General features: G+C 37.7%; 1 protein-coding gene across 4 annotated transcripts in view; it reads right to left on the reverse strand.

Moving 5' to 3' along the window:
* LOC143144279 (scavenger receptor class B member 1) overlaps nt 1-16,956 on the reverse strand; it is a 52,634-nt gene that overhangs the window by 12,406 nt on the left and 23,272 nt on the right. For all 4 annotated transcript variants that reach the window (XM_076306538.1, XM_076306539.1, XM_076306540.1 and 1 more), the window contains exons 2-3: nt 1,920-2,175; nt 1,360-1,501 (exon numbers count right to left, since the gene is read on the reverse strand). In XM_076306538.1, the coding sequence (XP_076162653.1) occupies nt 1,360-1,501; nt 1,920-2,175 (398 nt within the window). The remainder of the gene's footprint in view (nt 1-1,359; nt 1,502-1,919; nt 2,176-16,956) is intronic.

The raw sequence follows: 16,956 nt of genomic DNA on the forward strand, positions 1-16,956 counted from the left end.
CGGTAATAATTTACTTAAATTACGATAAGTGGGTTTTACGTAGAATTTCTCCACGGTTTCGATAAATGTTCAAAATGGACGCGTTAGGATCGTGCGATTTTGCACAGAGAAGAAGAGAGGTATCCTTCGGACGTTAGGCGATGGTATTTAATTGACAGGGAGATTTCTCTGTGACTGATGAAAGGTCTTGACTAAGAATAATAGTGGAGAAGTTAATGACAGTGTTTTAAGATCTTGACTAGCGATAAAAGTGCAGGAGTTAATGACAGTATTTTAAGATCTTGACTAACGATAAAAGTAGGGGAATTGATGGCAGAATTTTAAGGTCTTGACTAACAATACAAGTGAAGTTAATGACAGTGTTTTAAAGTCAAGACTAAAAGTAGGGCAATTGATGACAGAATTTTAAGGTCTTGACTAATAATAGAAGTGAAGGAATCGATGACAATGTTTCAAGTTTTGACGAATAGTAAAAGTGGAGGAACTCCTTCACTTGTCATTAACTGATGACAATGTTTTAAAGTGTTGATCAACGATAAAAGTGAAAAAGTTGACGACTCAGATACAGGCCTTTGTTTGAAAAAATATCAGACGTTCCATTGCAAATCTAGGCGTCTATATTCGACAATTTGAAACTCGCATAAAAGTGAACTCGAATAGTTTCGAATAGTGTTTCGATTAACGTTAACATTGGAAAGTTAATAGTAGCCGTTTAAAAGGCCTTGACTCTTATTTTTATTCCCGAACGCGCAGCAGAAGACAACAAATCTTCCATCTCCGTGAGTTTAATATACTGCGGAGAAGTTATAATAGATGAATGGATAAAACGTTATTTATCGTTGTAATTAAAATGTGTAAAAGTTCTTGCGCTGTGTTCCAATTTTTTTTTTTCATCTCTGACGCAGCCAGTTCAAACTTTTAACCGTGACAAAATTTCCAGGCAAGATTAAACTTTGCGCGAAAAAACTTCTCATTTATCGATCGCTCTAGATTGCACAAACTCGAACAATTTACGAGTTGGATACATTTATATACGTTCTCCAAGGATTAATCAGCGGAAAAAGTATTTTTATTAATTATTCCACTCGAATAAAGTATTCCACTCGCCAATAGTGCGATATTCGATAATATCGTTATCCAACGATTAATTAGTAACAAAATATTTTTATTAAAATCAATTATTCCACTCACCAATAGTGCGATATTCGGTAATATAATTATATAAGGCTTAATCAGCAAAAAAATATTTTTATTAAAATCAATTATTCCACTCACCAATAGTACGATATTCGGTAATATAATTATTTAAAGCTTAATCAGCAAAAAAATATTTTTATTAAAATAAATTATTCCACTCACCAATAGTGCGATATTCGGTAATATCATTACATCTTCCTCAGTTCCATTGCTCATTTCCTGTACGTAGGTCAACGGATGATGAACCAGAGCAGTTACAGTGCCGTTATTGTTGAATTTAACGTTTCTGTGCTCTAACAATTCCCTGAAATTGAAAAAAAAGTTAATACGATGCAACTGCGTCGCTCGATAGAAACGATAATTAATTGTAATTCGTACGAATTATCACTCGATCGATATCTCCGTAAATTGAGCGCGCAATCGTAAAACATCACGTCGAGAGTTCAACACTAGACTACCAAAGGGTACAATTTAACTTATTTCAAACTTTTTTCTAAAATTACTCAATTATTAACAGTGGATCCTTGCCTACAATATTCATGGACAATTATCAAAATGGACAACTTAACGGTACTCATAAATTAATTTGCCCTTTACACATCCAACTTCGAAGATACGTATGTGATATAAATAGTAATAAGTTCACTGTTGGTGGTTCTGATGTTAATCCTATCGTTGGAAATCAGGATCGATATCGACGAATAGAGGAGAACTTCACTCACCTGTAAACGTACGGGCCCCTTTCTTGGAACCTAAGTTTGCTTTCCTTGCCAGACATGTATTCCTCGTGATTCGTCACATTGAAAAGATAGACCTTCAGGTAAAGCTCGATATCAGGTTTCCGCCATATTTCGAAAACCTCGCCGCCTTCGCCGAATATTACCTTCAGCTTGAAGAGCAATTCATACGGTTGAAATACATACAGAATGCATCCGGTGGCGAGGCTGAGCGAACCCAAAGTCATCAGTATGAAAATACCTGTATCGAAAAAGGACATTGATTGAACGTGGGCGATAATTAATACACTGAGAACGATCACGAGACATCTCGAGGAAGGTTTCCAGCGTTGACTAAAATTACGAGGATCGACTGAGAAGTAATGTGTATGTTTATAACTGGAATATAAAAGACTGTTTCGTGTTACGAGATACACAAAAATATAGCTGGCTTCCTTTGCTACAAATATGCGAAACAAGAACGTATAAATATTAATATTATAGAAACGTTTCACCAAGGTACAAATAATTTTAGTTGGTATTTTTAAACAGTTTTGAATTGAATTAAAAGCGTTTGAAATTACAAAGATACAGTTTCAATTCGCTGAATGTAGAATTGTGCAAGTATTAACGAATAACTGAATTTTTATCGTTATATTTTAAATCAGTTCCCTCCAAGGGAAATATTGATTATTTTATGTGCAATGTTTGCGAATATAAATTTTAAACAATACTATTCTGTATTAAGAAATAATTTTTATATCGGTTTACGAGATAGATGAAAAATTAGAAAAACGACTCGCAGAGGTAAAGAAACGAAAATCAAGATGTTCGTTTTAAAATTGATATTTTCAATTATCGTTAAAAATTTATCAGACGCATCGAATGATATTTCAAACGAACTCGAATGTAGCGAATTAGCACAACTTGTACCAAGTTTTTCAGTGAACCTAAAGATATACCGGTCTTGGAAACAAGTTGGGCGAGCAAGACGTCGTACGCAATAGTTAACAAGCAGCTATAAAACTGCTTCATTTCGTCACTCGATGCGTATTAATCGCGCGAGCGAAAAACGATAATAAAAATTTGCGAATAAGAATACTCGACCAATAAAAAATTTTATTGACATCTCGGCACAGTGTTTTATAATGCAGTAAATCGTTACAAGAAGCTCCTTGTGTAACTGTTACAGTGACGGGTAACTTTGTGTGTATTTGTTTTTTTTCTGCTTTGTCGAGCATCGTTGCAAATCGAATCGCTATGGAAGACAATCGTGAAAGCTTTAAACATTTTTAAAAAAGTCCTCTTGTTGTTCATCGACCGGTTAAACGTTTACGTGTTAGTTATTCGATTTATCGCGAGATCCTACCAACGAGACGCGCTATAGAAACATACGAATCATCCTTCTATTCTAATTTCTCAAATAACGTGAATTTGGAATTATTCGTCGAGGCATGGACATTTCCGAAATGTTAACACGTCACGAATAGTTCGTTAGATTTGCATGCGACACACTTGGAATATACCTATGTGAATTCCGGATTAGGTCTGGGTTAGATCCGGTCTACGAACGATCGTGACATTGTAATTTTTCACATTTAACGAGTCCGTGTTTCGGAAATTATTCACCGAGTCGTTGACTTTTGACGTCATTTCGAGTATACGACGCGATTCAGGAATTTTTCGCTTCTTTCGAGCGATTGCGCGCGTGTTATTGCTCGGACCAATCTTAGGAGAAGGTAGACCCGATAAACAATAAAACGTGCCACGTTGATTTTAACAATTTTAACGACACTGTTAGAGAAGGTAGAGAGAAGGTAGATTAATTAATGAAAGAAAACGTCCTACGTCGATTTTAACAATTTTGACGATACTGACAAAAGGGGTAGAGAGAAGATAGATGAAATAAAAAAAGAAAATTTCGTTTCAAGTCGATTTGAACAATTTTGACGATACTGATAGAAAAGATAGAGTGAAGGTAGATTAGACAAGAAAAATGTCCCACGTCGATTTTAACAATTTTGACGATATTGACAGAAGAGGTAGAGAGAAGATAGATGAAATAAAATTCGTTTCACGTCGATTTTAACAATTTTGACGATTCTGATAGAGGAGGTAAAGTGAAGGTAGATTAAATAATAAAAAAAAACCTCCCACGTCGATTTTAACAACTTAGACGATATCGATGGAAATATGCGCTCACTTTGGACCGATTGGTGGATACACATACCGCGAGTTAATTGTGCAATTCGAACGAGTCTCACGTAGTTGCATTCTTCCCGAGCGTTATGTTAATTGTTTCATTTCAGTTTACGATTAAGGCGCGCTCCGCGTTCGGTCAATTCTTCCATTGAAATTTCTCTGAAAATCATTAATCCCGATGACTAGGTTCCTTCGATTTGTTTTGAATAAATCGCTCGATATCCATACAACGTTTACAAGGAGAACGTTTGCATAATTGATGAACTCGCAATTAACGCACACAATTCGTATAATGTTTTCCCGTGACAATTATCGCGGCCGCCGGGCACGACGAACGGAACGCGATGAAACGCTCCACCGATCGACGGTTTAGGCTTGTTTTGCAAAAATTGACTCATTGACACGTGGTAATTAACGAGACACCCGTTTCATTTCCTCGTACGCGAGGCATTTACGTCTCCGGTTACCGAAGACATTGAGATTCTTGATGGAATGGATTTATCGTAACGACATGTAACATATGACAGAGATTTGCTGCGTGTTGTTTATCGATCTGATGAACAAGAATTATGAAAAAACCTTGGATCGTCTTCGAGATTAAGAACGAAGGACTTTTCCGTCACGATCTGCATGATTTTCTATTTTTGTTGCAACAAAGTGTTTCGTTATTAACATTTTCATCTCTTCGTTTCTGTATCGAGAGTGCCGTAGAAAGCCAATTTCTATCGCGGTTTATCGTTTCGACGATAACCGATTTTTTCCTCCGAAACGGCTTCTTATCGATCGAAGTACGTTCCAATTGGCTCCTTACGCGTTTCTGGGAACGAAAATTGGTTTCTCGGATCGACGATTCGAAGGACCTCCTTTGTGTTCGATAAACTTATCCTTGGTGATTTCTAGCATTCTCGAATTCTTCCTCCACTGTTCCCTCGAAAGACGAATTCGCTGCAAAGCCACTCGGAAGATATTTCACAATGTTAACAGTGCGGTTAAATACCGTACTAATTGATTCGATGGATCAGATTCGGTGTAGCGACTTTTGATCATCAATCTGTCGTGAGTACCGAGAGGCTCGGTATAAGAAAAGTTAATCAAAGTCGCCGACGTAAATCATCTTGTTAGAGAATCCAGGTTAATAACAGCCCGAGCATACGCCATTTTTTTCTTACCGCCGCAACATTTACCAACGTAGGAATAGGTTTGTTCGAGCATTGAACACGAGCCAGCTCGCTGCTCGGTTTCCTGAATCTTGAGTATTCAAATCCATGCGGATTATGCTCGATTCCCGCGCATTTTCTCCTCGAAGCTGTCCGGGAGAATGAATTGCACCCGGCACGTGCTGCGCGATTGTGGTCCTCGTCATAGTCCGTGGTGTTACACACCCACACTGATTCATCGGGACACGACGAACGTTATAACCGATTGCTTTGGTAACCGTTAAGTAATCTCATCGTAAATCACGAGGAATACGAATGCGTCACGGAAATGCGACCCGCGAACATCGATTCTGTCGCGGGGATCCGCGAGATGAAGATGTCTCGATGATTTATTAAACAATTCGTGACGCCACCAGACACCAAGCATCCGAAGAGAAAAATAGTACAGGGATCGAAGTCAAAGTCAGTTCAGTTCTCATTTCGCGAACGATACTCTCTTAGATTCGTGGGACGAGGATGTCTCGATGATTCATTGGACGATTCGTGATTCTATTAGACACGAAGTATTGGAATAGAAAAATAATTCAAGGATTATTAAAATAAGGATTGTTAGAATATATAAGGATTATTAAAATGACGATTGTTAAAATATATAAGGATTATCAAAATAAGGATTGTTAAAATATATAAGGATTATCAAAATAAGGATTGTTAAAATATATAAGGATTATTAATATAAGTCAAAGTCAGTTTAGTTCTCTTTTTGCGAACGATACTTTTCTAGATCCTTGATACGATGTTTCGATGAATTATTAAATAATTCGTAGTAACATTCACTGGCAACATTCAATAGCACAAAAATAGTATAATAATACAAAAATTAAAGGAAAAGTTAGTTTAGTTCTTCTTTTTATTCACTACCCCACTCCTTGTGGGGTTATTTGCAGTATGCACTTTCTAGTGCATACTAACATTGCAGGAGTATGTGCACGCGTCCTTATTCTACAATTTGAATCTATTTCGAAAAGAGTATCGATTGACGTTGAATTATCCGGATCTAAAATTTAAGTTAGTTTTGCTTCTTTTTACAATCTATCGTTTCGTTCACATTCAATCGGGACCCCATTGCAACGATTTCGTATTTTAATATTGCACAATTATCCACGACACGTGTTTACAGTGACGAAGAACGATAACGAGATGTCCAGCTCGTCAAGTGTGTATAATTGAATAAAAGAAAAAAGAACCTCGACGAGATGGAAATTCAACGATGGCGTGTCTCCGAGTGTAGGTACTTTTGTAACTGGAACAAAAAAGCGACGTTGGATAGCTTTTGTAATCTTTTTTTTTTTCATTCTGCAAAAAGAAGTACCTTCTGGAATCGTTTTTGCGAAGCCACGAGCAATCGTTCTGCATCCCTGGTGTGCATTTGCGAATTTTACACGCGTTTGAAATCGATGGACGGTGAGTTTCGGTTAAATATACATACGTACGCATAACCGATGAAATCTCAAAGGGGGATTAAGGATTGACAAATAGTTGTTTGTACGTTTCGTAGAAGGAGTCATTTTGCTCTCGACTATTGCAAGATTGCTGGCAATGCGGCACGATGTGGTAATAATTTTCCGACGCGGGTAATCGGGACGCGACTGCAAATGCAGTATCCAATAGAAAGTGCATATTTGCCCCCCGTCGTTATATTTTACATCCATGGAATCGCGGCTCTTTTATGGATGTTAAATCCGTGAAATATCAGCTCCCTGTCCGCGGGTGGGGACATTGCAAAATTATCGCCGCCGAAAACAACATCGTTTTGTTCGATATTTCCAAATCGTCGAACACGGTATGCAAATCTCTCCGCGGATTAACAATAGCTTTGTCGCACCAAACTCTGCGAATAGTTTCACGAATTTTGTGTTACGCGAGGTCTGTCTTCCGCGAGCGTACGTATGCTTGGGAGCAGCAACGGATAAATTGAAATAAATGAAATAAATTATTAGGTCGTTCGGAAAGTGATTTAGTTTTCAAAAATGGAGAATGTACAATTTAATAAAATGTTTATACACTCTAAAAAAATCGTGTTTCATTTTCACCAAAAAAATGAAACGACTTTCCGAACAACACAATAAATAAATTCTTGAGATTGATAAGAGAAAACTTCGAATCTATAATGTTTATCGTGCTATTGTATAAATATTTCATTTTCTACGATTTCATCCGGGAGTTTGGATGAAATTTCGTTCGAATTTTACAGTTGCATGGCAAAAAAAAAAATGGGATAGTTCGCTTAAAATTTCAAGGGTAGTTTTCATCCCTTATGCGTGAAGAGGACCGCCCCTAGAGATTACAGGGTCTGTTAGTTTTATTCTGAGATAATTAAGAAGTTTTCAGGTCGTTGTAACGTACAATGTACTCTAAAAACTAGATTTTCCGGAAAAGTATATTTTACGATACATCTCAATTCCGTTGACACAGTTTCTAATTTAAATTTACTGCAAAATTGATGCATTGGGTGTACAAATTAATTCTCGGCCTTTTCAAAATAAATTTACTCTCGGAAAAAATATGGCGGTTTTTGAGTCGATAAAATCGGTAATTAACCTCTTTCGCACGTCCGCTAAACGATATTGAAATAATCGTAACAAATGGTAATTTAAAGGGGTTAGGTCCCACGAATAAGAGTGAATTTTCTCACCCATGGAATCTTAGCCCCACTGGCGTTAATAATAATTTTTCGTCAGTTGGAATGCTAAAAACACGGTGTCTAATGTACTGTTTCGCGGAGACCATTGTACTCGCCACTGTTTTTTAAGGTTATGTCGGTTATAGAACTCTCCCGTTTCAAAGTTAACCTCTCGCGCATACTTCAGCACCCTAATGAGAAAAAAGTTTTCTTCGAACAATTACTGCGGTTAAGTTAATTTAGCTGTAAGTGTTCATTAAACAAAAAACTGGAACGTTTACATTTTATAAAGTATAAAACTACCAAAATCCGCCATAGTGCCTTGGAATTATCGATGAAGTCAATTTACCTCTAAATGTACATTGATCAAAAAACTGGTACGTTTATCTTTTACAAAGTGTAAACATTAAACACATTAGACAAAAAACTGGTATTATTTTTTATAGTAACCAACAAAATCCTCCAAGAATAGCGTATTGTAATTATCAGTACCAGTATCAAGTAACGAAAAAAAAAGAAGAAAAGAAACAAATACTCGTGTATTATTTTTCAAAGAAGAAAGCTCCCTTCGTGTATCGAGTTTCGTTAAAATCGATGATCGATCGGAGCCGTGTCGCGGCTCGATTAGCAACCTAGACGAGAGTTCCGAAATTGAATTTAATCCCGTCGAACTCATTAACGTCTACGACCTCGGGTCGTTCTCCACTTAATGTGGCACGTTACTCGGAGATAGCGTGTATCCATTAAGTAGATGCATTGTAGCATCGGGGCCGTTGGACGTCTGCACATGCAACCGTGTGCAATTTATCGTCGTGTTGTCTGGGGGGTTGAGGATCGCCGCGCCGCATTGCCATAACGCGCGACACGCAGCGTTCTCCTACCACCGCCGCGGTCTACGATCCACGCTCAGCATTGTCCGCGTTCCGTTCAGTGGCGTCTGGACTTTTTTGTTTAATACGCGGGTCGGCTCGTGAAATTGCGCAACGTAAATAAATCTAGCCGTGGTAGGTACTATGGTCACGTGCGCGCCGTTTGCACAACCCCGAACACGACGAGGCCTTTTAAGAGACGAGGGCGACCGTTTTGCGGAATGTCAGCTTCAATTCGCGGCGAACTGCTCCGCCAGGTAATAACGAGACACGAAAACACGAGATACTGCGCCCACCGATGATTACCTTTCGTAGATTGGGCCCGCGTTCGTGATATTCCGATTGTATGCGTATTTCGTTTCGTATCGGGTCTGTTTCGTACACGTTTCATCGAAAGTGAAACGTTCAAGTTGCTTTTTCAAGTACATACAATTTAACACGTTCGCTACCATCGCCGCGTATATGCCAGGTTAGGTTTCTTGTATCCGAGCTGATCGCGGTGTATGTTCTTTACGAGTTTAGGGTAACGTTTTGCGATAAATTTGTAAATAAATAGTGTTGAGAGGTAAAAAGATTATAAAATAAATGTATTTTAACAAAGGCGCACTTGATTATGGTGTAAGATTTGAATTGGGGTCGTGTTCGTGATTTTTCGATTGAATACGTATTCTGTTTCGTATCGGGTCTGTTTCGTACACGTTTCATCGAAAGTGAAACGTTCAAGTTGTTTTTTCAAGTATATACAATTTAACACGTTCGCTACCACCGCCGCGTATATGCCAGGTTAGGTTTCTTGTATCCGAGCTGATCGCGGTGTATGTTCTTTACGAGTTTAGGGTAACGTTTTGCGATAAATTTGTAAATAAATAGTGTTGAGAGGTAAAAAGACTATAAAATAAATGTATTTTAACAAAAAGCACACTTGATTATGGTGTAAGATTTGAATTGGGGTCGTGTTCGTGATTTTTCGATTGAATGCGTATTCTGTTTCGTATCGGGTCTGTTTCGTACATGTTTCATCGAAAGTGAAACGTTCAAGTTGCTTTTTCAAGTACATACAATTTAACACGTTCGCTACCACCGCCGCGTATATGCCAGGTTAGGTTTCTTGTATCCGAGCTGATCGCGGTGTATGTTCTTTACGAGTTTAGGGTAACGTTTTGCGATAAATTTGTAAATAAATAGTGTTGAGAGGTAAAAAGACTATAAAATAAATGTATTTTAACAAAAAGCGCACTTGATTATGGTGTAAGATTTGAATTGGGGTCGTGTTCGTGATTTTTCGATTGAATGCGTATTCTGTTTCGTATCGGGTCTGTTTCGTACATGTTTCATCGAAAGTGAAACGTTCAAGTTGCTTTTTCAAGTACATACAATTTAACACGTTCGCTACCATCGACACGTATATGCCAGGTTAGGTGTCTTGTATCCGAGCTCGTGTTCTTTACGAGATTACGATAACGCATTGCGATAAATTTGTAAATGAACACTATTGTCGAGGTGAAAAACAATAAAATAGACGTAAGATATCCTTGGTCTAAAGATAATTACGGGATGTAAAAACGGATATTCTCGCAAAAAGCTCACTTGGCCGTGGTGCAAGATTGTCTTCTCGGAGTCTGGTAGCGTACGTGTTAATTTACAATTTATTCTCCTCCATTATTAACAACTTTTTCCCGTGACGATTGTCATGGATCATTACGCGTAAGAGCTTTCAGATTTTCCTCGGTCGACAGTAATTATTTTCATTAACTCGATTAAATATTAATTTATTGGAATTGATACGTAAACAACCGAATAAAAAAAGGAAACAACGATTATTGCACAATTTAAGTAAAAACCGTACGAACTCACCGACCGATCCAATATTATACGTATTGCAACTACGCTGAAACGGGTTTTCTAAAAATAGCCCTAATTATTATAGTGGCTCCGTATACAGGCAAGACAGGAACATTTTATGTTAAGAATTATAAATTTACTTTAACATATTTGAATAAATATATGCTCGTATTAACGTATCAATTTCTCTGATAAAAATATTATCGAGTACGATAATGATTTGAATAATTTTTAATTACGATAAGTGAGCCTCGCTCGTTTATACGAAACGGGGCATACCGTTGTCTTTAATGGCTCATTGCGTGTGTAAGAAGCGGTCAAATCGTCGTGGAACGATTCAAAAGTTACGTTTCGTTCGATTTTAAACGAATGGACGAGAAATCTACGTGCATCACTTTCATTCTCTCGGATTTGCTTTTCTTTCTTCCTTTCTCGTTCGCTCTCCCTTTCTTCGACCGCTCTTCATTCTTTCCCACTCGTTTTCACTCGCTATCCTTTTCTTTGATCGTCGACAGCCACCGGTGAAATATTAGATTGCTGCGTAAGTTCTGTCTACTTGTGTACAACTTGTGCAAATTCGTAGTTATCTCAAACTATGTATTATCCATTGTTATTCTTGTCTGTTCTTTGATGCGTTATTCTATGTTAAAGTTGTGTTAATTTTTTTTATAAGTACTGATTGTACGAATGACACAGCACAGATAATTTACGCAGCAAGTCAATATAAAGCAGATCGCGAGTCGTACGCGTTATAAGTCTCTGCTTGGTCCCGAGCAGCGATCTTATAACGAGTATCGATCGTCCGTTGCTTTTCCTTCGATTAATGTTATTATAGTAAACGCGACTGGGTGTTTCTATATTTTCTCAGTCTTATCATTGCATTGTAAAGTTAAAAAACACAAATTTCATACGATAAGTTCACCGAACGCTTCTGTATTTCCTTAGATCGTTTCGAGTAACTGTGAGAACTCTTTTGCGTCCATGTATACAATTATACAGCAAAGTAGACGAAGCTTCGCGAGAAGCACCGGGAAATACTATCTTGTTGCGTTAACACGATTCCATTCCAACCCTGGAAATCTCGGAACTGAAGATTCTGCGGGAATAAAATTAAATGAGAATCTCGAGAAACTTGTGGAGAATTCGGTACATTTTCTGGAGCGCTCTGTCTCATTAGAGCGTACTCTGATTTTGAAGGAACTGTATTCTAAATAAAGAGTCAAATTACAGCGTGTTCATAAAGTAACAAATTCTAAGAAAAATTCATCGATTCCGTTTCCTTGAGATTAATTTTCGAAACGTTCGAAAGAAAAAAATTATTCTCTCAAATTAACAATTGAACACAACAGTCCAGACTTTACCTTGAAAGCTACCGATACTCTTATCGCAAATGTTCTTCCCTAATCGAGGAGAAGCTTACATCGAGTATACCTAAAGCGCAGCGAATAATTCTTCCTTCACGAAGTAACGTTGTTCGATATCCGTGGTTTCCAACCGGTGTATTGTAAAGCACGATCGAAAATAGCACGTGCAGTGCAACGTACGATGCAAAAATGATCGTCTCGATATGGAACGTAGGAGATAATTCCACGAGAGATAATTCCATGCCGCGACAAAGGACGCCGAGTGATTACAGAAAATAGTAATAGCGAGGATAAGTACCGAACGTTTATCCCGATACGTAACAACGCGTTGTTAGCGTTTTGAAATTTTCGCGTAATGATAGTACGCGAGAGCAATTCTTTCACTCGGGCTTTCCGTGTACCATTTCATCGTAAATGCGAACCGTCGAGACCATTTCTTCGTTCGATGCACAACGCGTTGTTTGTTTCCCGTCCGAGAGACCGAGGACGAGTGTCAAAGTTCACCGTGTGTGCAATCGAGTGCAGTTTCGTTGGCAGACGAACCGCAGGACGGGCACACATGAATTTAGGACTCTGATCTTTCGCACGGTGGAAAAGAAAGTAAAATAAAAAATCTCCCACGTTATTGTGCCGGATTAGCATTCCGACGTATCAAATGCCAGCCAATGAAATATCAAATTACCAAGTTTCACTGTGGCATTTTCAAACGGGCACCGTACTTACGTCTTGCACAAGTTGGGTGCGCTCCGACAACGAAATCTGCTTCGTTTCGGATCGATTTCAAACGGAGTATTATTCCTAACGAACACGCGACTTCGCGAAACGTTAAACAACGCGAATGAATCTTTTTTTTCTTTTTTTTTTTTTAAGACGATCGAGATCCTCGTCCGTGGATATTAACGAGATCCATAGATCCGGTTTCTCTCAACGTTTTGAAATTCATTGTTCGATACGGTCGCGAGTAATCGCGAGCGAAATCATTACATGGAACAGCAATCATCGGTGAACTGTAAACGCACGCGAGATCAGTTCCAGTTTTTAGAACGGATCGATGTGACACTGGTTTAATCGATCGATCGATTTTATAGACAATACTTATGTAAAATTGCATAAAATAAACGCAGCTATTGTTGGAAGGGAGAATAACGTTGAATAACTGGACAGTCATTACACAGCGGTGATACTGACATCATTCGTGGAATAAAAACCGTGATTTTATCGTCGAGAACCGGTTCATTATAGTAAAAAGGAAACACGATATTAGAATTTTCTAGACTCGTGATTCTTACTTGAATCCGATCAAATGTAACTCTTTCGGGATATTGGCGATTTCTTTTCGTAATTTTACGTATTTTGCATGCAACTTTGCAACACAGGTGCATACACGATTGAAAATAATTTGAGGATCAAGTATTACAAACGAAAGAAATACTATTTTACTGTGCAATAACGTAGGTGTTATTTCATTATCGTTTACTATTATTTCTATATTCCTATTCGAAGTTTACACAGTATAAATATCGTTTACAAATATTGATCGATACACCGAAGCAGGCGTTTCTAAAATCGAGCGGTATATTTTCATCAAAGACGAAAGTTTACGTATTTTTAATTCTCTGGTTTCCGAACTGTTTTAAAGAACGTTAAAAAGAAACCATATTAATTCAAAGGAGCGTCCTGGTATTATTTATAATTTTTTCTAGTCTTTTCAATGTTCTATAAGGTATCACAGACGAGTAAACGTTTTATGCAGATACAATTTTCGAGCAAGGAACAAAAGATAAAATAACTTTTATTTTTAACTTTAACTCGTCGAATAAAAATAAAAATTTCAATTTTGGAACGCTACGAACGAAAGTTTAATCGTTCGACCGAGCAACCGTTGCACTTATAAATAAAAATTTCAATTTTGGAACGCTACGAACGAAAATTTAACCGTTCGATCGAGCAACCGTTGCACTTATAAATAAAAATTTCAATTTTGGAACGCTACGAACGAAAATTTAATCGTACGACCGAGCAACCGTTGCACTTATAAATAAAAATTTCAATTTTGGAACGCTACGAACGAAAATTTAACCGTTCGATCGAGCAAACGTTGCACTTATAGATAAAAATTTCAATTTTGGAACGCTACGAACGAAAATTTAACCGTTCGATCGAGCAAACGTTGCACTTATAGATAAAAATTTCAATTTTGGAACGCTACGAACGAAAATTTAATCGTTCGATCGAGCAACCGTTGCACTTATAAATAAAAATTTCAATTTTGGAACGCTACGAACGAAAATTTAATCGTTCGATCGAGCAACCGTTGCACTTATTAGAAATTTCAATTTTGGAACGCTACGAATGAAAATTTAACCGTTCGATCGAGCAACCGCTGCATTTGTTTCAATCGAATTCAGCTCGTCTCTGATAAAATAACACGATCGTTTGTATCGTACATTCGCAATCGCGAAGATACGGTGCAACGTTCGTAATTAACGAGGTCTTTGGGCCATTCGTGCTAACAGTTCACTGTCTGATTTTGATCGAGTGACTCATCTCGAATATTGTCGCAAATATATATGTTAATACATTCCGTGTGTGTATCGTGCCATCGATTAAAGATGTACCTGTTACGAATAGGCAACAAAACGTTTCGAATGTGGAATGTAGACCTGGCGTGCGTTTCTGTTTTCACACGATACGTATTCCATCGATGTTCGCTCACATTTCGATTATCGTTATCGCCCTCTGTATAGTGGAATAAATTTCGCGCCGATGAATATTCGAATATTTCGTACGCGCGGAAAATTTCTACTTATTGCGAGTATACAACGAAACCGACGTTTATAATCTCCGTTTATCGTTACATCGAGAATCTAAAGTTCGTTAGTCGATTGGACTTATTCGATCTAATTTTTATCGACCGTGACGAGTTAACGTTCCGTGTTTGTTATTCGCTCGAATTAAATCGATTCGTTCGTTTTCTTTCAATTTCGAACGTTTACGTACTCGCGGTTCGGTAATTCATTCGTTCGTTAACAATCGTGATTCCTGTTAAGTATCGTAACAGGTGGTACGATTTCTTGGAACAAAAATCGTTACCGCCCTGTTATTGTTCGCGTAAATTTGTTCACGTATCTCCGGGACTTTTGTGTCGCGCATTTAAGTGCGATCGAGTGTCCCATTACGAGATCCTCTCTTAATTAGTATTGCTGAAATACTGGTTTCCGGTATTGTACGAGGAAGGAAGCTTTTCATATTCGAGGATTTGATGACGGTCTTACGATTCACCGACACGTGTGTGTCCAGGAAGGATGATCGTTATTAGCATGAACTACGCGTGTCGCTTATTTATTACTCCATTGAATGCTTCATATGGAGACGGGTATACTCTCCTTACTTTTTCCTTTGTTGTCACGGAGAAGGTATCGTAATTGTTTCGTTGGTCGTCGACGCGAGATTTCATAGAAAAACAAACATTCGAAACCGAACGGCGACCAATTGTCACACAGAGTTCAAATATATGAATTTTTGTTTCCAACGATCCTTTAATGAAATTCAAATATACACTTCTCACACGATAGTAATTTTATAATCGAATATGCTTAATCGTTTGCATCGATGATTAAATTAATATTATTTGTGCATCGAAGGATTGAGATGTTCATTCAATCGTTTTGAATAATTCTTTAAATTGATTCAAATTTGATTGAAAACCATCGTACGTTATTGTATCGAGTTGTTCGGAAAGTAATTTCTTTTTCCAAAATGGAGAATATATAATTCAATAAAACGTTTATACATTCTAAAAAAATCGTGTTTCATTTTCACCAAAAAAAAAAAAAACGAAATGACTTTCCGAACAACTCAATATAATAATTATATAGCAAATCGTACGTAGAATTTTCTTCGATAAAATGAGACACTTCTCTTTCACGCGTTTACTTTAATTTCGAGTACGTGAACAATAGAGGGAATTGTTATGATGTAATCATTGTTGTATTGTTTCGTCGATAGTGTAATTTTATTTTACATCGGTTTCGTATTGGTTTTTCCTGCCGTAATTCATTTCAATTTCCCCTGAATCGTGCAACACAAACGAGGCTTTGTCTCAAGCCGAACGCTCGTGACTCGATTGATCGACGATGTACAGTTTGCGATCTTCCGCGGGCGAGTTAATTACTTTTATCGAAATACAATTATGTAAATGTACACAAATACGTGATACGCGATAAATTTAGCTCATTGTACGGGTGGAAATAGGTCGCGGTTTTCTTGTTTATTTTGCAGCGGTAATAAATACACGCGCCGCTATCTATTTACGAAATAATTGACGAACATGGGAGACATCATTGACATTTGACACGGGAATTTAGCAGAGGGCGATAGAAAAGTTAATTCATTGATAAATTCGACGTTATCGCGGTCAATAGACGAATCTCGTACATTTCGTACTGGTCCCAAACGCTAATTGGCAATTAAATATCCGTTAATCTAATAACGTTGAATAATCGCGATACATGTATTTTGCTTTCGCTCGAGAAATTTCTAGGTCAGCGAACAGACGAAACGTCGTTGCGTCCTTAATTTTTTTACAAACGCAATCCGCGATAGACTCGACTCGATCACCTTTTTCCAATTGTTCGATGTTGCAAAAATTTGATTCCTATCGATCATTTTTCCACAAGGCGAAAAGAAATTAGAATTTTCATCGAGTACGCACCGCGATTGATTTTCGTGTCGCTTGTCTATTCATTGGAAGTGTCGTTTAAATATCAACAACACTTTCGTTTCTCGTTAGCAGCGCGCACACGAAGCTTCAACGGGCGGGGCGGGGGAAAAAAAGTTGCAAACTCAACGATGCGAAAGTAAGAAGAAAACGAGCGTAAAAACTTCTATAAATTTACATAATGCGGACACAACCGCGAAGCAATG

Source organism: Ptiloglossa arizonensis, chromosome 3 (genome assembly GCF_051014685.1).
Source record: "Ptiloglossa arizonensis isolate GNS036 chromosome 3, iyPtiAriz1_principal, whole genome shotgun sequence".
In the NCBI taxonomy this organism is placed as follows: Eukaryota; Metazoa; Arthropoda; class Insecta; order Hymenoptera; family Colletidae; genus Ptiloglossa; species Ptiloglossa arizonensis.